The sequence below is a fragment of the Apodemus sylvaticus genome, chromosome 17, assembly GCF_947179515.1.
Source record: "Apodemus sylvaticus chromosome 17, mApoSyl1.1, whole genome shotgun sequence".
Taxonomy (NCBI): domain Eukaryota; kingdom Metazoa; phylum Chordata; class Mammalia; order Rodentia; family Muridae; genus Apodemus; species Apodemus sylvaticus.
This window is the reverse complement of record NC_067488.1, coordinates 7329477-7352165: the sequence shown is the minus strand read 5'-3', so window position 1 is coordinate 7352165 and position 22689 is coordinate 7329477. Positions and strand designations below refer to the sequence as shown.

At 33.7% G+C, this 22689-nt stretch overlaps 1 protein-coding gene across 29 annotated transcripts in view; it reads right to left on the bottom strand.

The window, feature by feature from the left end:
• Rims2 (regulating synaptic membrane exocytosis 2) overlaps positions 1–22689 on the bottom strand; it is a 540571-nt gene that overhangs the window by 137926 nt on the left and 379956 nt on the right. For 15 of the 29 annotated variants that reach the window (XM_052160864.1, XM_052160861.1, XM_052160866.1 and 12 more), the window contains 2 exons: positions 17235–17414; positions 16293–16402 (listed from right to left, as the gene is read on the bottom strand). In XM_052160864.1, coding sequence (XP_052016824.1) covers positions 16293–16402; positions 17235–17414 — 290 coding nt within the window. Of the gene's footprint in view, positions 1–3839; positions 3872–15452; positions 15486–16292; positions 16403–17234; positions 17415–22689 lie in introns of all 29 variants that reach the window. The other 14 variants (XM_052160869.1, XM_052160867.1, XM_052160879.1 and 11 more) reach the window with 4 other exon arrangements.

The following is a 22689-nucleotide window of genomic DNA, read 5'->3' as shown; positions in this document are numbered from 1 at the left end:
ACTTAAGAGGGAATGCTTCTTTCCAGCAAAAACCAGCTACCATTCCTAATGTCATCAAAGCAGAACTTCATTTAACCACAATCAGATGACAGCGATCACAGACAGCAAAAAGTACCCTTCACCATGAGTGCTAACTTCTGTCAGTTGTGGCTAGATTTTTGTTTTGGACTTAGCAAATACAAATATCTTATAAAGAATATGCTTATCACCTTTTCTGTTCATTATAGCACATGAAATAAAATATTTTCACAAATCACAATGGAATATAAATTTAGAAAAACTCATAAGCACTCGTTCATCACTATGTTAACTTTGAAATATTTCCAACACAATGAAGTAGAAACATGAAGAGGTTAAGTTCCTTAGGGCACACAACTCACAGTAATATGAGAATTTATTAGGTGAGAGATTTACAGTGACAGCTGTAAAAGAAGATGGATCTTCCCAAGAAGCCCGGATGGGCACCCACTGAAGCAGGATGGTATTAGAGAGAAGTCAGGAGAAAGTGGACTTGCTGTTTGTGGGAGGTCCTGAAATTAGTCCCTTGAAGATCACATTATGGCTATATTTATTGCTAAGTGTGCTAATAGTACTTAAATCTAAAGCTCATCTGTTAATCTGTATCTTATTAAATAATAATTTCACTTACATGTATTTTTTTCTATCAAAAAATGAATTAGTTATATCACAACCCATGATTAAATAGAAAACATGTAAAAGTAACTAAAAAAAAAAATCCTGATTAATCTTTCCAGAATTAAAGGACAAAAGTTCAAAATCATACCTCCTTTCAAGAAATGTCAAGATATTCAAGAAAAAAGAAAATAATATAAAATATGAAAAGTACCCAAGAAAATTTTGTTTAAAATTTATTATAATCAAATACAGATAAATTTATAAATCACAATTCCAAAGGTAAATAAAAAATTCCTATCTTCATCTTGGATGCAAATTCCACAAATATTATGATATGGAAATGTTTATCTTGGGAAGAAACCACCATTCAGATCATGTAAACCTAAAGTAAAACTTACATACTAGCCACAGTAATTAGTAAAATCTCACTAGCTACTGGATATAACAAAGCCATACATAGTATATATGGTATTTCAGTACAGTGTTTCATTGACTTGTTTTAGAAACAAACAAAGAAAGAACAACATAAAAAAAAAAAAAAAACAAACAAACCAGGGCAAGAAAAATGCCTACAGACTGATTTTCAATAAGACAGAGCATACTAAGGAACAAATTGAATAACAATCCTCTTATGAATAGATTTAGAGTTCAAACATAGTAGAAATCTTTAAAGTGCTATTTCCACACATTCTGAATGATTGAAAATCTGTGAACCTATAGCACTTCCAAACATGTGAAGAAGTCAACCAATTAGCTTTCTCAGCACACTTCCTATGTAGGAAAAACAATATGAAATTTAACTATTTTATGTAGATGTATGCTTTTACTTAGAGAGAATTTCTAGTTATGTGCAGATAAATTCACAAATATAAATTAAATAACATTTGTTTTCAGTATTTCAGTGCTCATTGTATTTGTAATGATCACAGCTTTCTTGTCTACACGAAGATTGTTCATAAAAAATAAACTATATACTATCCATGATTATGTGTTTTCCATTTATATTAAGGATATCCAGGGCTGGGCTTTGCCTAGCATATGTTGGTGCCTAGGATCAGAACTAAAAACAAACAAACAGACAGACAGACAAGCTTCATTAAATTTACACCCTAAAACAAATCTAATGTGCATGCTTATTAAGGAATATAACCGACTAAACAATAAATTCTGGGCACTGAAGATATTCAAGTTATATTTTGTACTCATAGCAGAGACCCTGATGTGACAAAGATGAGAAAATGATCTACACACTCCCAGGGACCTCAGTTCTGGAGCCACCCATCACATTAGAAAGTGAATAGTTCCTCTCTAATAATACTAGGACACCTTATTTGAACTGTGACAATTTCTCTTCAAAAAGCAGATACTATTCAAAATTCACTCAAACATTTACTTCACTTTCTAATCTATATCATGCAAATTAGCATTTGTAAGTGTTTATCACATTTGTTGTTGACATACTTTCTAAAATGGAAAAGTCACCAAACACTATAAGTAATTCTTGTATATATTTTAACAGAAGGCCAACTGAAAAGAAGAACAATATGTATTCCTGATACACCAGGAACTTGCTGTCTAGGGTTTAGGTTCACACACAGAGAAACCTTTTCCAATGTCTGATAAGGAATTTTGATAACCTATGAAAGGCGATCTTAATTTTAGTAAATAAAACCATGTATTGAGCACTGATTTTTAGCAAGTAGACCACTGACAGCCTAGATTTACCTAAAGATTGAATAAATACTTCTAGCAGGTCTTCTATAAAGTTAAGGGTTATAACATGTTGTTAAAAAGTCCCACATTAAAAATACCCTCTCTATATCCTCCATGTCTTTTAAAACTACACAAAAGCTTGGTACATAAGTATGCAGCATTTATTCTATTTCAGTAGAATACCACACAACTAAAACTTAATTTTAGTGTTCTGATTTCGACATCCAGTTTCCATAGTATAACTCACACCAAAACTCACAAGTGTCAAAACAAAAAATTTAAATTATTATTCTGACATGAAGTACTCACTAATGTCCGGTACTGCATAAGCAAGTTATATCCAAATAAAAGATACATGTAATTATACATATCTTTATATATACATTAAATTTATTTGTATATACATACAAATGTATATGTATAGTTATAAAGATAAAAACATATTATGCAAATAAAGTAAAATATTTAATTAAAATCTTTGATTTATATTCTTTTAGTCCAACATTGCATTGCCGTGTGATTTTGATGTAGAAATGTAGTTTATATGGCCGAAGCATATTATGTAGCAGGTTTGCTGTCACATAATAGTTTATGAGCAAGGATAATCCATAGTATACAATATAATGAGGGAAATTAATTAGTCACTTAGTTTATTTATAGTGACAGAAATCAAGCAGAGACTCTCACTCAAGGAGGAGCTGCACAGGGCTACAGCCTTCTCTCGAGAGATGCTTTAAGGGGGTATTTTAATATATAAATCATAATATAGATGAAGTTCACATCTGTATTTATTTTTATACTTCCTTAAATATATTAAAATTACTAGTATTTTCTAATACACAGAATCCAGTTAAGACTTGCTAAACGTAAGATTTCTATTTTCTGCTCTAACAAATATATTTAAATTCCTAAAATGAATTACGTCTCATTACGTTTTCGTGTGGCTTTGCCATCTGTTCTGACACTGTAGACATATTCTGCACAGAGCTTTACCTGGCACTCTATTCTCCTTAATAGCACTTGTCATACTCAGAACAGCTCAGGACAGATTGCAACTACTTTTTAACTTGGTTATGTCACCAAAGATTCTAAAAGGACTGTTGCTTTGTCTTTCCTATTAGCCTTAATGTTGGCATTGCAATAGATGGTAATAAATACTATTTTGATTTATACTTTGATATATTTAAATTACAGGTTTTTAAGTTCTGAGAAAAATCAGCCAGCACATGAAAATACAATGTCATTGGTCCTACACACAGCTATTTAAAATAAAATTACAAGTAAAAACCATTCAAATATTTTAAAGTTGATAAAATTTTATTGTATACAGATTTCTCTAATTACAAATTAAAGGTTATACTGATTTTTTAAATAGATCTCACCAACTTTTATTTCTTTCCTATTAAATTATGGGGATGGGTGTGGGGACTTGCTACGTAATCAAACTTTTGTACAAACTGATGAAGAGAAAGCAAAACAAAATGTTTCACTTCCTTGGTAAAATCGCTGGTTTGAGTATCCACTTATGGAGTCTTGAATTGCATCATCCTTTTCGTTCTCGTGGTAGCAGCAACTTCTGACACCCGAAGCTGCAAGGAAATCATATTATGGCAGAGATATCTCTGACCACTTGCAAACTAAAATTAGGGGTGCATAAAAGACAAACTCTAATATTTCTATTGAACTTTTGTCAGTCCTGCTGAGAGAAGTGAGTGTTTCACCATTAAAATACCATTAAATACATAAAGCCGACATTCACGTGTCCTTTTTCCTTGAAATTGGTTTTCCCTTAAAGACACAGGTTAATTTTATAAGCAAGTCACGTTAAGCACTGGTCATGTGGCTCACGCTGGATGCACACACTGCAAAGCTCACATCGGGATGAGAAAAGGAGGAGTGAGAACACACACTTTGGAAAGCATGAGATGCAGTGTATGGAGTCTCATGCTTTCACGTGGTTTCCAAACCCTGACAAACCTGGCTCAGACTGGTGTTTCGGGGTCGGCAATGGTTTGTCATCACTTACTGTACCATTCGCCTTTCCCTGCTGGTCTTCCCATGTAACTTCTAGTATAGATTAAAAAAAAAAAAAAGGATCAGTGCTTGTCAGAAACACAGATATTGCACATAACAAAACCTCAAGAATTGGAATTATTTTAAAGATACAGTCTTCTGAATTCTACAATCTATAAGTTGTTAAAATTTTAAATATAGAAAAAGGGGAAATCATTTGAAATGTAAATAAATATATCAATAAATTAAAAAAAATTATATGGCCCATGAACTCAAGATCTAAAGTTTTAAATTATGTTTTTATAAACCATTAAGTTTATTTTTAATAAAATGAATGGTTTCAAGGTATAAAGAAATAATTAATGATAACTTAGATGGCTTTATAGAGAATAACCATTACTTTGTTGATTTCAAAAAACATGAATTTACTTTAGAAGTAAAAATTATTAGGAACAGGTTTATTGTGGTAAAGTGAAATATTTCTATGTAATTTTAAAGGTTTTTAATAAATATGAGACAATTAGTTTCAATAAAATAGCTATTTAGTTTGCTACTACATTCATTACTTGATAAGAAAATTAATATGCTAAGAAATACATCAGTTAATCTAGTGATAAAACAAGGCAAAAGCAGTTCTTGGCATCATGAACATAGTCCACTTAGCATATCCCATTGCCAAGAAAAACTTGCAGATTCATATAACCCTCCTTCTTTCAATAAATAAGTATTCAGCATCTGCTATAAGGTGGGCACATGTACAGGACCAAGGACCCAGTAGAAGACAAAACAGGTGCATCCATAGTCCCCTGAAGGTTTTTTATAAAACATATAACTTAGTGATAAAGAACTTGTGACAACGAACATGGAAGCATACAGAGATACTTGCTAAATAAATAAGCACAAAGTAAGATGGAAATGCCGTGTATCAAGCAAGATGCAACTGAATAAAGAACCTCAGGGATTCAGGTAGCTTAGGAGAAAAGGGCATTATAAGTAAGAATGTTCAAGTGTAAACACTTTAAGTTAGAAGTATGTCTGATGCAGTCCAGAAAAACTGAGAGGTCAGTTTGGACGAAGCAGAGTGGACACAAGGCAGACTAAGAGGAGAAGAGATTAAGGTGATAGAGATGGGAAGATAGAAACGTGTTGGGCATATACTAAAATCTGCCTGTCAACCACTAATCTCAATCTTGCAAGCTCTCTTTTTATAAAGAATTTTATTTTTAATTTATTTATGAACTTATAGATATTAAAAGGCTTGTTCTCTCTTTTTTAATATTTTATTTCCAGTCCAGCAGTTACCCTCCTCCTAGTCCCCACTCCCAAATTTCCTCATTCCATTCCTCCTCCTTCCTGTGAGGGAGGAGCATTAGCTCTTAAAAGCAACCTTTTTACTTGTATTATTTTTAAAAATATTTATTTATTGCATGTATATGTCTGCCCATACACATGCTTATGTGCGCACCTGTTCATACAAACACACACACACACACACACACACACACACACACACACACACACACACACCATGCATCATGGAAGTCAGAGGAAAACTTGCAAGAGTAAGTTTTTTTGTTTCTACCATGTGAATTTTATGGATTAAACTCTGGTTATTGCGCTTGATAGAAAGACTCTTTACCTACTGAATGAATCATGGACTCTGGCTATGTTTTTATTCACATTCCTATACACAGTAAGTAAGCCATTGATACTATGTACATGTTAAATTTCATGAAGTTTCACCATGCATACATAAAGCTCTGGCACTTTACCTACCATTTACCCTATGTAACATAGCATTTCCATTTAAAACAGCTGGAAGATAAAAATCACTATTATATTATTACTAAGTGAAAACCAGATTTTCAGAATGTAAGTTAATTTGTCTATTATTTTGAATTAATGTATCAATATGCTCTAAATGAATTAGGAATCACTAAGTAGCAAAGTTTCTTTAGTAAAATACTTTCATTTTTCTGAAGATTTCAATTAAACATTTCACTGATTAAATATTCAGTTACAGTATTATTAAATTGACATTATTAAAATTTAATCATTTTGAGGTATGAAAATCCTAAATTCTTATTTATTTTGGTATTTATAGTATGTACTGACATAACTTAGTATTGACTTAATAAATTAGGTAATTTGAAGATGAATAATTCGTGAGCATTTAACTATGAGGTAAACAATGTCTACAAAGCAACTGTAATCCAGGTAGCCTCATCACATTAGATGATTTTGTATCAAAACTGGTTCAAAGAGCACAGATTCCTATATTAACTAGATTTTGCTCAATATGCTTTAATGTACTCTAACACATATCACACAGGCTCTATACAGCACAGAGAAGACATCTGATTGTTAAGTAGAAGAACAAAATACTTATCCTAGTTAACAAGTAATTTCACATAATTAAGTTTACTCAAGTCTCACAGTAGCACGCTGGAGAAATGTGTTATTTCCTAGTCTTACATGAACTAGCGTTCAAATTACCCAACTAGGGCCTAGAGATCTGGTAGGCTATGCAGACAAAGCTTTGAACCCACGTTCTAAAGTGCAGACCCTGGTAGTATCCAGGTGTGTGGGGTATCAAGTAGAAGTCAATCCCAGTGCTTCAGTGAATTATAAAGAGGCTTTAGGTTTTGTTGATTAGGTTCTCACTATGTAGTCTTGGTACAATGTTGACCAGCTTGGCCTCAAATTGCAGTGATCCTTCTGCCTCAGACTCTCAATCCCAGAATTACAGTGAAACTGTCTCAAAGAGCTAAATCAAAAAGGCTCCATGAAACAGGTGAGATGGGGGCATTCATTCATCCACACCAAATCACCTCCCTATGATGAAGCTAGTTTCAAAATTCTAGAAAGGACAGCTTTACAAATTTTATCAAGAAAGTCAATGATGTGGAGTCAACAGCAGCTCTGAAAGTCATGCATCCAATGGACTTATTTTCTCAACCTAATTAGTTACCTAAGCATTGGAAGTACAGATACAATCATCTGACAAAAGGAGAAGACAGTAAAATAAAAGAGCAAAACTTCTCTACAAACGATAGGGAAATACTGAGATTAGAAACTAGAAAATTCGTGCTCACAAGGACTTAATGTCACACGAGTATATATCAGTAGCCAACATTTATTATTTTTCTTTATTGTTGCCTCTGTTCTTCCTTGGGCTATAATATTAGACTGTATCTCCCTAAATATTATATGCCTTTCTTAACTTCCAAGTCCATCTTGTTCACGGTCACCAAGCTTTTCCATAAAGGTAAGTGGGATTGAGTACCCATCCTGCTCAAAGCACATGCTAAAAATTCACGATACTGTAAAGGATTCTAGACTCTCGTATTAAGACTGGACATATCATTTATGTACACAGGGAAGGAATGAGGCATGAAGGAAATATCACACAACTCCATAATAAAATCTACACCTGTACAGATATCAACCATATTTTGAGATTAAGACTGTTGTTCATAATCTTTTGCATTGAAAACATTTGTAAGTATACAGAAAGGCAGCAAAACAAAATAAGTCTATATCCTCATTTATTCTCACCAGCCTAAATATTACCAAGTTCTGAGAAAGCATCTAAAAGCAGGCAGCTGTTAGAGTGAGTTCACCAGCACCTACGTATTACCCACAGTAACCTGCTTTCAATTCATTCTTTCCTCTACCTTTCCCTACATCTTTGCCCATCCATGCATCTTTAATGTCTTTCTTATTTATGCTAGATAAATCTGAACTTCCATAGACAACTTTACATTAAAAATTACCCTCAAGAAACAAAATACTTTTATAAATACAACTCATTGTACATTTTTATGGGGAAAACTTTATAAAATGGTATGCTATACAATCAAAACATATCACTTATGGCCAATTAAGCTGTATGCTAATTTTCTAAAATAATGTATCATTAAGCAATAATAACAAGGCAACAATTATTTAGAATCAAAAAATGCTTGAGACACAAGTTTCTATCAGACACATTTCCAAAACCACCAAGTTTCAATTAAACTCCTTTGTGATATTCTACTTAACACAAGAGGACCCTGAAGCACAGTGAGATTAAATGACCTGCCAAAGTTCACGAAGTCCTAGAAGGAAAGCTAAGGTGAATATGCAACAAGTGGACTCCAGTGCATCCGTCAGAGGACATGAAAAGCAGTAATACACATCTAAACATGTATAAATAACTTTAGGGAATGTATTCAAACATCATAAAATAACATGACTTCAAAACCCCATCCATTCATTTCTACTCTGGTGTGGTTTCTTATCTGAATTAGTCAGTGAAGAATAGCACCAGTAATGAGCCATAGTGTGTATGTGTGTGTGTGTGTGTGTGTGTGTATGTGTGTGTGTGTAATGGTAGAGTTCAATCAGTTTGATGGTCATAATTAAATATGACTTTAAATCTAAAACTCATGCTTTCAGAGTATCCAAAAATGGCACAAGAAATTATAATTTCTATAATTTTATATTATATAATTATAATACTACTGAGAGATTATAGTAATATAGTAATTATAGCTAGTATAGTATTGACTATATGAAAAATTTATTTGAAGCAATTTAAATAAAGCTAAATTATCTCAAAAAGAAAATGTACACTAAATCTAAGAGGCAAGTAAGGTTATAACAGTGCAGTTTGTCATTTTCATCCTAGGGACCAAGTACTCTATACCTCATCTTTCAAAATCTTTCTAAGCATAATTTGATTTTCTTCCCATATGGACTTGTAAGTGATAATGGCACAAGGTGATTACCCAACAATAGTTTCTAAAACATTTCAATGTTTTAGAAAATCTAAATACTTTGTAATATTCAAACAAGTTGTTAGGAAATAGCAGAACATGACGTAATAAGATAGTTGAAAAAAGTGCTGAAAACCTACATAGAAAACAAAAGTTTTAAAAATATCTCTCTTAGTAAGCTGTCTATGTGAATTATTAAATATTAACAATATATACAAAACTATACAACAACACCACAATAAAATATAATACCAAATAGCTTGACCTTAGTAATAGGTTAAAAATATCCAAAAACTAGATAACAATAAGAAATTACATACAAACCATTCAAAGTTCTCACTGTTCAAAATGTTGTCCATCAATGTCATGCTAGGCTTAGTTTTATCACATGCAGGACCATTACAAGTACAAAGATGAGCCTTTATGTGTGACAAAATGTCTACAAACATTGTAGACAAGTGATGCAATGGCAAGTAGAAAGTTTGTAAGGAGTAAGAAGAGAGCCCAATATTCATTAACAACAGGAAGCTTTGCACCCAGGGAAAACGGACCTGGGAAAGTGCAGCAGTCTAAATGAGTATGGCTTAAGGAAATGTCCAAGTAGCAGAAGACAGAACAAGCTGTCATAGTTGAAGGTCTTTAACCCCGTGATCCCATGGCAAACAGATTCCATTTAATACATAGATGGTCTTCAACCCAATATGGCAGTAAAAGTGTTTACAACTTGTGCAGCCAAATAACTGAATGGAAACTTGAAGATGTACTTTTTCAGATCATTGGTTATACTTAAATATATACAAAATTTGTCATTCATGGGTTCTAAGACACATCAGAGAAGGCAATAAACACATCAAATATATATACAAAAATACTTTTGAGGGTTCAGTTAAAATTCCATTTTATATAGATTATTCATATTATATGATATGCTATAATTTTAACTATATTTTCACATTACTCCCATCTTTGAAATCATACCACAGAACAGACATTAATAATTATCAGTATTATTAAAATTATAAAAATAAGTGATAAATTATACCTTACATGGAACACTGTAAACATTATGAAAGTTGAATAGAGAAAAGAATATATTTTAGATAAGTAGTTCTCAACCTTCCTAATGCTGTGACCTTCCAATATAAGAATTTCTCCATACTGTGGTGACTCCCATCTATAAAATTATTTTTGTTGCTATTTAATAACTATAATTTTGCTATGACTATGGACTGTAATGTGAACATGATTGTGCTTTCCAGTGTTGCTAGATGACACCTCTGCAAGGGTCCTTCAAACCCCAAAGAGTAATGACTGACAGGTTGAGAACACTGTTTCAGATGAAGGCCATAGCAAATACGCACTGAAATACTAAGATGCTCACATCTTAATTTAGGTCAATAACAGAAGGTCATATGTTACAGGACTAAAAAAGTTTTAATATTTATGGGAATCATGCAAATACTGACATTGAAAATAAATATATGTGTAGCTATGCTGGATTATTAATTATTTCAAAACACAGGTCTGATCTTTAGAATTCAATTGTGGTAAGCTCTGGAGTAAAGTCACCAGTAATTTGAACTCTGAATTTAAGTATTAAAAGTCAATTATCTTTTTATTTGTCTTAGCAATATATCTGTGTATATAAAGTGGTAATTCCACAAATGTTTTCAATTTATTACTTATGTTTATTATTAGTTGATATTGTCAAATTTCCAATTGTTTCATTCTGAGAGTTTATTTTAAATAGTTATTTTAAAATAAATTCTAGATTGAAAATATCTACATTATAGTTTTAAATTCATAACATATTACCACTATTTTCTTCAAAATTTTGTAATTTAATGTCATAAACAAAATAAATCTTCTCAGTTTTAATCGGTATATTTCAATAAAATAGAGCAGTATTAGCATCAATAAGTTACTTTTATCGTGTGTGTGTGTGTGTGTGTGTGTGTGTTTGCAATGCTAGGCAACTGCTAAGCCACTGAGCTGTATCATCAACCTATGGTAAAGATATTAGAGATTAAATAATTATTAAGAAATAAATACAAGCAAATATTTTGGGTACTACATAACAAGTTGGGACTAAGACTTACACCTCCCTAATTTAAAGAAATATATTCACACACATTATAAATGTCAGTACAAAGAGACACATATATAATGTTAGACTTGCCTTTTTTCCCATTATTAGGTAAGCTTGATGTTTCTTCCCCGTTGTCTTTAACATTTAAACCAGACAACAATAGTTAATGATTAAGGTCATTAGCAATCCAAATAAGAATCACTCCAAAAAGAATGAACCATGCATTACATAAATAGATACATGCATTTAACATGACACGCCACACTGCACACATTAGAATAAGGTATATGCAGTGTATGTTCCCTGTTCTATAGGGAAATCCATCAAAATAAGCAGATGAAAAAAGCATTTTGTAATATACTTATATATGCTGGGTAGTTTTGTTTTGTTTTGCTATGATGCTACATAATGTATTTTACTAATTTCTTAATAATGGATCATGGGTGACAAACTTGTTTTTAAAATGTAATTATTCTTTACATTAAGGGGTAAGACAAAAGTGATACTGTTATACAGAAGTCACCAAGTAGTCCTAACTCTAAAATTACCATGGAAGCCAATTCACGACGTATGAGACTCAGGACTGAGTGAATTAGTATAGGATACGAAGGGCAGGAAAACAGAAACTTTAGCTGCTCAGCCTTATGAAAATGGAAGTTATTCTACAGCAGGCCACAAACTCCTAACTCCATTCAGCCAGGAAAATGAAAGGCAATTTAAATTCTAGTGTTCATTATATTTGATATTCAGAATGGAATACAATTATACATTTCTTTAACCAAACAATTAAGATCACCTTTTTTTTTCATTGTTAAATATATTCTGATAATTTCTCTATTTGGTAAATTAAGATGTTGCTGGTTATTAGCAGCAAAACATAATGTCCTTTTGTTTTAAATATTACAAATTAGGTTCAGATAATGCACCCATAAAAATATGAATGGACACAGTATATACAAAAGGACATTGTTTTCTTACAATGATAAAAAGAAGGGTGACAGAAAGCCTAACTTTAAAACTCATAAATAAGTTCATATATTAAAAGAAAAGATCGGCTAAACACCTATCAAAAGTAGCTTAAAGTCATTCTGCAGTTTTCACAGAAAGCAAAAATTTAAGACTATTTAAAAAATATTAGGATCCATTTCAGAGGTTCAAATAAATATAGAGCTAATTCAACAAAATTACATATATGTATTTGTGAGTATATAGTATTTTACTTTGACAGACAATGATAAAAATACCCAATTAGATTGTGATTACAAAATTGAGGAAAATGAAAGCCTGTGTGGCCCCCAGAAGTCAAAGAAGGGGTGGCTATGACACAGGATACAGAAAACCTGAACTCAGAGAGGGGAAATCCAGAGAAAATTGCTTCTTATTTAGAAAATGATACAGTGGGAACATGCTCATAGTTTATTAAATGTTATGGAAATCTGTTCCGTATGATCTTAAAATTCCCCTCTTCTATTTTTGAAACCCTTAGGCCAGAAGCTAGAGTTCCCCTCATTCAGGAGGCACAAGGGAAATAGTTTTCTAGTAGCTAGCTCATGAAGGTTATTTATTAAAAGGTAAAGAAACAACCAGAATATAAATGAATGAGCTAGGTAAATGATGTATATATTTAGGCTAAAGATATTCTCTATAATTTTAGTTTATTCAAATAATTGACTAAACATTCTGACTTAAGTGGACAGACAATCAGACAGACCTGCCTTGACCTTGTCTCCCTCCTTTTCCACCCCCTCTTCTTCCACATGCCCAATTTCTTCAGTAACTTCTGGATTTGCACAAGTAGGAGAAAAAGATAAGTCCATGAATCTGGTTGTTAATTTTAAAATATAACAAGCAGCAAATCATTGTTAATGAAATAATGGGTGCTTATAAAAAGAAAAATAGATTACACGTTGCATTTCTGACATGCTTTTGAAAGCAATCTTTTTTACTATTAATGAATTATCACCGTTGGCAGTGGTACTGACTTGGCAAATAGAAACTTTGACCCCTTTAGAAGATATAAGCTGTGGGGGTGACTAAATAGGAGGGGCACAACTCAACAGGAGGCACAATAACAGAGTAGGTGTATTATTTGGAAAACTTTACATAAATTTTCTTCAAGGAAGAAAACCATATTATAAACCCCATTTTTTACACACTCATAATACCTGAGGTTAATATTTAAGAAAATAATAATAGTAATACTTTTCAGTGGCTGAATACATTGTAATTTCCATATCATTCTAATTTTGGAAGTTTTAGCAAAGAGTATGAAAAAATATCAATTCAAGATCAAAACACATAATATGTTAATTTAGTTACTAGACAATATAAAATATTTACTCAAAAACATAGATCCAAATTACAGTTTGCTCATGTTTTAGTTACTAAAGGTAGAATAAATAATTCAATGTGTTTACACCAGAAATGCTGTCAAATGACAAGACCTTGCAATCATGTAGCAGAAGGTCATCCATGAAGACTATCAGCCAATACTCTATCTTCAGTTAAAGGCTGAGGATATACAGGAGAGGTAATCACTATCCCCTTAATCCTGAAAGATTTACAGGTACGTGGATCTCTGAAGCCTCAGCATGTCTGAAAACATGGCTACAATCAGCCAGTATTATTAAGTAATACAAAATAAACAAAACTTCTTTCACACTGAAATGAATAAGGAGGATTTTGGTTCCTCTATGAAATAAAAACCAGAAAACCATAATTAGACATGAATGAAAATTGCTACATGTTAGAGCTATTAATGCATTGCTTTCTATCTAAAACAAAGACCAAACAAATAAATAATAGTAAAGTGATTAGTTTAAATGTCTTTAAATCGTTTAACCCAAATTTCCCTCCAGCAATAAGGTTTCTTTTCTTTCATATCTAGTATTGCACAGCATGAAGCTATCTATGCACAACTCAACAGACTTTTGCAATAAGATATTAAAATGAAAGCTTGAAAACATGTCTGAGGAGAGAATGGCACATTATTGAGCTCTCCTCATAAAAAACAATTTAAAGGACAACACTTAGCTTTATGGAGATAGTAGAATGCTACAGCAATACCACAAATGTGACTTTATCAAACACGAAAAGGAAGCCTCAGCCTCATCAGCACTGTGCTGCCTCGACTCAGGGTATGTGAAAGCAGAAGCAACCTTGGTATTCATCCACTGACAACTGACAAGAACACAACTCACACCAACAAGCTATCTAAGACAACAAGCTATCTAAAGAGCAACACGTTTCTGGTGGTAATCTATAGACTACTGAGGTATCATTTCAAATTATAATAGAGCATTTCATTTTCAACAAAATAAACATTTGTTCCAGTTCTACAATTGCTGAAGACTCAACAATAAACAACATGGTCAACAATTTTGAAATTCTAAAACCAGAAGACATTTATTGTATTAGCAAATGTATGATAGTCCACATACTACAGTTCAGTATATTTGTCTTAAGGCATAATTAAGTATTCGATAATAAACACATAAAACTTGGTGTTTTTATCCTTGATATACTCCAAGAAGACTTGCTAAAACATGAAACACGTAACAGGAAACACAAGTCAAAATCACTAACTCAATAACTTCTTTTGTAGAAAGTCAAATTTAATAAAAAAGATCATCAGAAATAGAAAATAAAATAGAAGATGAGAAATATAACCAGACTATATATACAGAGAGAGACATATTTCCTCAATGGCATAAACACAGACTGCAATTGATATCTATGGTTATAGTCTCAGTCAAAAATCCACAATTTTTTTCTTTTTTTGTTTTTTTGTTTTTTTTGTTTTTTGTTTTTTTTCGAGACAGGGTTTTTCTGTGTAGCCTTGGCTGTCCTGGAACTTACTCTGTAGACCAGGCTGGCCTCGAACTCAGAAATCCACCTGCCTCTGCCTCCCAAGTGCTGGGATTAAAGGCGTGTGCCACCACTGCCTGGCTCAGAAATTTTTTTAAAAAGTAAATTAAATATTTTTATAAGAACAAATATTATCTAGTTATTTAAAAGAAGTTTAAACTCTTAGCACTCTTACATGACTCAACATTGAACTCTTTGATGTTATCTCACAGAAAATAAAGTTTGAATATTTTATTAGAAAATAGAAAACAGAAAAATTTAAATGTATATAAAACCATATAAATGGAAAGCTATCAATTGCAGTTGGATTTATTTTTGCTTGCACTGCCCCCAAAGGCTTTCAGCACAAAGCAAACCCTCCCTCATGTACAGACCTTCAAAGGGTCCTATGTCCTTGACTCCATTGTCTAGGAAAAACAAAATAAAACGAAAACAAAGGAAGGAAGAACCAAAGCACAGGGGTTAAAAACAACAGAAAATTTCAAAGTAATAAAATATATCATCTATTAAAAAAAACTAAAATGGTGATTTGGCTATATACATATATATGTATTTATATATACATACACACACATATATACATATATTTGAAAAAAGTTATTATGTAGAGGAATTGTGACTTAAAAGATGTTAAAATCATTCTGTTGTTATCCATGCTTTTAGAGAGACTTTAGTGGAGAGTTACAGCTGTTTGAGCCGTTGCTCGAGTGTGGCAGCTTTTCAGGTAGCAAATCCACAATTATTAAAAGCATCAGTACAGCATGCATCTTTGTGTGTTTGAGGTTACCTTTTGCTTCCACTCCAGATTTGAGAAGGATCACCATTGTGCATCAGCTAACAAGTCCTTTGCAGTGTGTGAAAATTGATTTAGCTAGTTACTAATAAACTTTGTATAATCACAAACAATTACCTAATCTTAGATGTAGCAAAGACATTGTAATCCAGCTGCTTATGTAAGATGATGACCTACTTTTAAACACACTTATTCAAATTTAAAAAGTCTATAAAAGAAGTAAAGATTATTCCTTTTTATCTCCAAGTAAAATTTTATATGCAATATATATTATATTCACAAAAATAACTACTGTCCAATGATATCATGCATATAGTTAAGTACAAAAAGATAATAACACAAAGATAGTAGAAAAATCTTAATTCACCTTGGCTTCCATGTGCAGTGCCTACATGGCATAACTAGAGAACTGAGGACTTACTTCTCTCCAGGGTCCCCTTCGGCGGAAGCTGAGGAAGCTGCCGGCCCCTCCGTCCTGTTACTGGAGTACTTGATGGACTTGTCTGGACAGACCCAGTGCGAGGGTGAGACCTGCAAATACACCACGAATACACTTCAGAACGTGTTAAATATGGCTAACTGGTTTACGTAGTGGCTTTATTAGTACAATTTTAAATGCGGTTAGCTGCTGATTAAAAGGAGAACAAGACAAAACGTGGACATTTGAAGAGTTGTGATTACTTAAACACCAAAAAATGCTTATGTTTTGGTGTAATATGCATACATACACACATACATGGACAAAAAAGGCTATGGTAAAAAAATCCATGAAATTCAAAATATAAATTACTAATCTCATATTAAAGCAGATGGCAAATTCTAAACTTCAAAAATAAAAAATAAAACTTTACCTTTTAAACTAGCCTTCTTACCTTGACCTAATATTTTCACTTATGTTTATACTAAATATCCTTATTAGAAAACAACTCATGAATCTAAAAATAAAATCCCAAGTAATTCAAAATTCAGATAAAAATAATTCTAATAATACCTAATATTAATGTTCATAGAAACTAAATAAATTTAATTTATTATTGTGATGATTACTAGAAATGTCATGCCTAAAGAGCACCATAACTTCTCATTCTTGGAAGAACATAACAGGACAAGATTTACTTAGGACTCCTGGTTAATGAGATATCACAAAACAAATGCAGTCAAGACAGGCAACACTTCACAATGGCAACGACACACTATCATATCCACTGAATATAAATAGTGTGTTCACACTGACAGAGTTAGTATTGACTTGTACTGGTGATCAGCCAAAAAATAATAGAAAAGACCATTTAGCTGTTGGGAAAATAAAATGGTGTGTTGGTAGTGCAGACAGGGAATTTAGTCTGATCAATGTATCTTTCACCTCGATAAGGCAGGTGAAGGAGGGGCAGATCTTCCAGTCATTAATGAAGGCATCGACCTCATGAGGTTTGTATCAGGACGTTCAGAGGATCTGGAGCGGGTGGTGGTCCGCTCTAGGAGAGGCCGTTGTTCTGTTGATCTGGATCTGTGATATGGCTGTCTATCTGCTGCTTCACAATCCCTGAAATGTTAGTCAAAAAGCAGCTCAGTTGATCTTTAATGCCTTTCTGCTTGGTCATGATGCATCAAACTGATTTTTGAAAAAAAATTGCTTAAAAGTTTAAAATCACTGTGTATGCAAAAAAAAATCCCAAAACTTTGTGAATAAATTTTGGCTAAGCTTAAAGAGTTCTATAGAACTCTAATTTGTTTTATTAATTCCCAATGAACAAGTTGCTCAGTTATAAGCAATGCAAACCAAGCTACCTGCTTTCCAGAAGGAGCACGTGTGAGGAGTGTAATGTATTCTAGCTTAAAGATAGTCAACAGTGTTTCCTCGTATTTTCCAGAAGAGAGAAAACTATGCAGAAAGTTTATCAGTAAACAGAGTAATATATAAAATGTTAATGCCATTATTGCAGTATACTGGTAGCTTGAATATTTTAAGCACAAGACTGAAATGAGGTTACAGGAAACTAGGATAACTTTGAAGTGTGTATCTGTATTTAAACACATCTCCAAGCAGGAATCACCATGTAGAGAACTAGTAACTCCATTAGCTAGCTCAGTGCACTTCTGTGATGGGTTCTGGATGGGTATTGGATGAAATTGGTATTCCAAAAAAGAGGTGACCTCTCTAACCTGTAAACCTTAATTATAGTAGAAGCAAGAATATTTATACCTATATGACCAGTAATTGTCGATAACTGTGCCTTAGAGCAGTATAACCATAATGTTGATACACCTTATATATCACAATTAACATACTTCTTAATTATGGGATCATAAATGGAGTCTAATTCAATCCCATGATTGGAAAGACAAACCTAAAAACATTAACTTCTGCTTTAGCACTCATAGTTAATATATGCTAAATAAGTTTCAGACAGTTACCTCCTGACCAACTGCTGTCACAGTAAAACGCTGATTTATAGACTACAGAGAGCAGAGCAAGAGTGATCTTAACATCAGTCCACATTACCAAAAATGTTCTCTGATTTTCAAAAATGAAAAACATGGGCAATTAGAGAAAAGAAAAAAAAAGAACACGGGTTCCTCAGTGTCATGAATTCCACGTCATACAGTTTGGAAAAACAATTGCTATTCAAAACTGAGTACAGGCTTCACCTGCGATTGTTTTATATCTTGGCATAGTATTTAAAAGCACAGCATAAAATAGAAGTAAATTAATTTTAAGAGCTTTTATCATTAAATTAAAATGTGGCTGATTTTCTATGTCAAGTTCAGTATTTTTACATAACTACATCAAGAATGGGGAAGGGCTAGAGCCATGGCTAAGACTGAAATACAGTCTCACCACCAAAACTATCATGATAACTGATACTAAATATAAATTCATATACAATATTTGATTACAGTTTTAAAAAATATGCAAAATGGAATTTGAGTATAAAATTCATAATTCTATTCTTCTGCAGTGCTACTTTACAGCAAACAGTCTTTTTTTTAAAGCAAATGTGGCTGATAATTTAGGACCTGTTCTTAGTGTAATACCTCTAATTTCAATAAGTCAGGAAAAACAGATGCATAACTATCTTTCTCTTGGTATTTCTTACATTTCTAAAAGTCTACATTTTGAAGAATAGCAAACTTCATTTGTTTTAAAGATTTATCTTGATCCTAGGTTAATAATGAACTTTTCTTCCACATGATATGTGGTGGCAAAACTTAGTGACATGGGTATCGCATACCAACAGAGAGTTGAGCTGGTGTCCACTTAGCTATGGAAAGGCTGAAGGAGATGGTAACTCCTTAGGAAGAACAACAGTGCCAATTAGCCTGACCCCTCAGCACTCCCAGGGACTAAGCCACCAACCAAAGAGCAGACATGGGCTGCCCCAGGGTGCCCACTACACATGTAGCAGCTGATTGCCTTGTCTGGCCTCAGTGGGAGAGGATGCTCTTAATCTTGTAGAAAATTGATGCCCCAGGGAAGAGAGATGCTAGCAGGGTGAGGTGGTAGTGGGTAGGTAGTTGAGTCAGAGCAACCACTCAGAAGCAAAAGGGGGGTGGGGTGGGTAAAGAACTCATGGAGGGGAGACTATCAATCATCTGCAAATAGTGATATTTTGACTTTGTCCTTTCCAACTTGTATCCCTTTGACCTCCTTTTGTTGTCTAATTGTTCTGGCTCGGACTTCAAGTACTATATTGGACAGGTAGGCAGAGAGAGGAAAAGCCTTGTCTAATCCCTGAGTTTAGTGGGATTGCTTCAAGTTTCTCTCCATTCAGTTTGATGTTGGCTACTGGCTTGCTGTATCTTGCTTTTACTATATTTAGGTATGGGCCTTGAATTCCTGATCTTTCCAAGACTTTTAACATGTAGGAGTGTTGAATTTTGTCAAATGCTTTCTCAGCATGTAATGATATGATCATGTGTTTTTTTTCCTTTGAGTTTGTTTATATAGTGGATTATGTTGATGGGTTTTCGCATTTGAACAATCCCTGCATCCCTGGGATGAAGCCTACTTGATCATGATAAATGAACATTTTGGTGTGCTCTTGGATTCTGTTTGCGAGAATTTTATTGAGTATTCTTGCATCAATATTCATAAAGGAAATTGGTCTAAAATTCTCTTTCTTTGTTGTGTCTTTGTGTGGTTTTTAATTGGATTTCTTGAGGTATCGTTTGTATTCCAATATAAGTATTTTTCCTAACTTATTTATCTCATTTTACTATGCACATAAAAATATTATTTTAAAAAGGATAGCAAACTGTTTTAAACACAGCATAAACAAGAAAATTAGTAAATAGCAATATATAGGAAATAATTCAATTTTCATTTAAAAATTGATTTAATAATCCATTCTAGTTCATTTTTAGTAGTTTATCATTTTAATTCATGTTTAAAATAAACATTAATGTTTAATGTTAACATTTAATGTTTAAAATTTCTCATTTGTAATTTTCTTGATTGATACAAGTACTTTGCTACATTATGTAGAGAACTCTATTGTAAAATGAACACATTTGAATTCCTCAATTACCTGACGTGGAATTTCAGTATTTTAAGAATAGCTACCATGATAATCAGCTTGCACATGCAAACTCTGAGAAAAGAATTAGATAGATATAGGCCAAGATAAAGTAGTTCTGCTGAACTGAAATCAGATTGTATTATTGAAGAGAACTGACCTTACACAGAAATAACACTATCTATAGACTCATCCAATATGGTACTAATAATGCTGTGCTACGGTAGACCTGGCTGAAATGAGGTGAGAGCCTGGTCACAGAGAAGATGATCACTGCTAACCAACAGTTTTGTCCTCAACTGAATGATATCATTATGCCTGCAGAGTTAATTTAAAATAGTCATTATTTGAAATTGCAAGAACGAAATATCAAAACTAAATTTCCTCAAAGCAGTATGATACAGTATGAAATACACTTCTTTGAGGACATCTGGAAAACTTGTTAGGAATTTAGAACTTCCCTTAATTAATTCTTATATGATCAATAACAGAAACAAAACTAAAATACGTAGAACTGTTTATAAATGAGCATTCAACAAAATAAAATCTTGATATAATTACTCCCTTTTAGCTATAAAATTCTTATTCTATGAGCTAGTTTCTATTTTAAATGGTTTGTTGATTATAAATTAATGGTTTGTTGCTTATAAAAATTCAAAGATCTAGTGATCAGAGAAATACAAATCAAAACGATACTGATATTCCAACTTACACCAATCAGAATGGGTAAGATCAAAACCTCAGTCAAGAGCATACGCTGGCAAGGATGTGGAGAAAGAGAAACACTTCTCCATTGCTCGTGGGATTGCAAGCTGGTACAACCACTCTGGTAATCAATTTGGAGTTTCTTTAGAAATTCAAAATAGATCTATCTGAAGGCCTAGTTAGACCATTCTTGGGAATATACCAAAAAGATGCCCACAAATGCCACAGGGGCATGTGTGCCACCATGTTCACGGCAGCCTTGTTTGTGAGAGCCGGAAACTGGAAACAACCCAGATGCCCCACAACAGAAGAATGGATACAGAAAATGTGATTCATTTACACAGTACTCTGTGTATTAGGAGTAGTACTCTGCTATTAGGAAAGAGGACATCCTGAGATTTGCAGGGAAATGGATGGTACTAGTAAATATCATCCTGAGTGAGGTAACTCAGATCCAAAAGGACAAGCATGGTATGGTCTCACTAATAAGTGGATATTAGCCAAAAAAAAAAAAAAAAAAAGACAGAATACCCAGAATACTGTCCACAGAACTCAAAAAGGTCAACAAGCTGAAGTGCCCAAGTGAGGACGCCTCAATCCCACTAGGGTGGGAGAAGAAAGCAGTCACAAGTGGGGATAAAGGGAGGGATCTGGGAGGGAAAGGAAAGTGGATGGGGGTCAGGAGGAGAGGGTAAAAGGACGAAGTCCTCAGGGCCAGCAGAAAGAATGGCAAAAGGCAACTTTCGGAGGTAGGAGGTTGGGGGGACTCTCCAGAATGAACCAGAGATCTGGGAGGTGAGAGACTCAAAGGGAGGGACCTTAGAAGAGATACCCAACAGTGGAGAGAGGGAACTTGTAGAGTCAACCTACAGCAGAAAGTCAGGGCATCAAGTGAGGGATGGGTTGCCATCCCACAGTCAAAACTCTGATCCATAATTGTTCCTGTCTGAAAGAGCTGCAATGAGGGAAATGGAGAGGAGCCTGAGGAAAAGAAGGTCCAGGGACAGGGTCAAGTGGGATCCAGCTCAAGGGGAGGCCCCAAGGCCTGATACTATTACTGAGGCTATGCAGAGTTCATAAAAAAGGGACCTATCATGACTGTCCTTGGAAAAATCCAACAAGCAGCTGAAAGAGTCAGATGCAGATATTTGCACCCAACCAATGGACAGGAGCTGCTGACCTCTGTGGTTGAAAATTAGGTTGAAATTAGGGAAAAGCTGGAAGAAGCTGAGGAGGAGGGTGACCCTGTAGGAAGACAAGCAGTCTCAATTAACCTGGACCCCCAAGATCTAAACACCGGACCACCAACCAGGCAGCATACACCAGCTGATATGAGGTGCCCGACACATATACAGCAGAGGACTGCAAAGTCCGGGTTTAGAGAAGATGCAGGTAACCCTCAAGAGACTGGAGGAGGCCCCAGGGAGTTTAGAGGTCTGGTGGGGTGAGGGGTGAGGGGTGAGGAGATCCTTGTGGAGACAGGGGGTTGGGAGGAGGTATGGGATGTGGAACAGTCAGAGCATAGACACGGAGGGGAATAAAATCTAGATTTTAAAATAAATAAATAATAAAAAAATCTCTATCAAGATCTTAGCT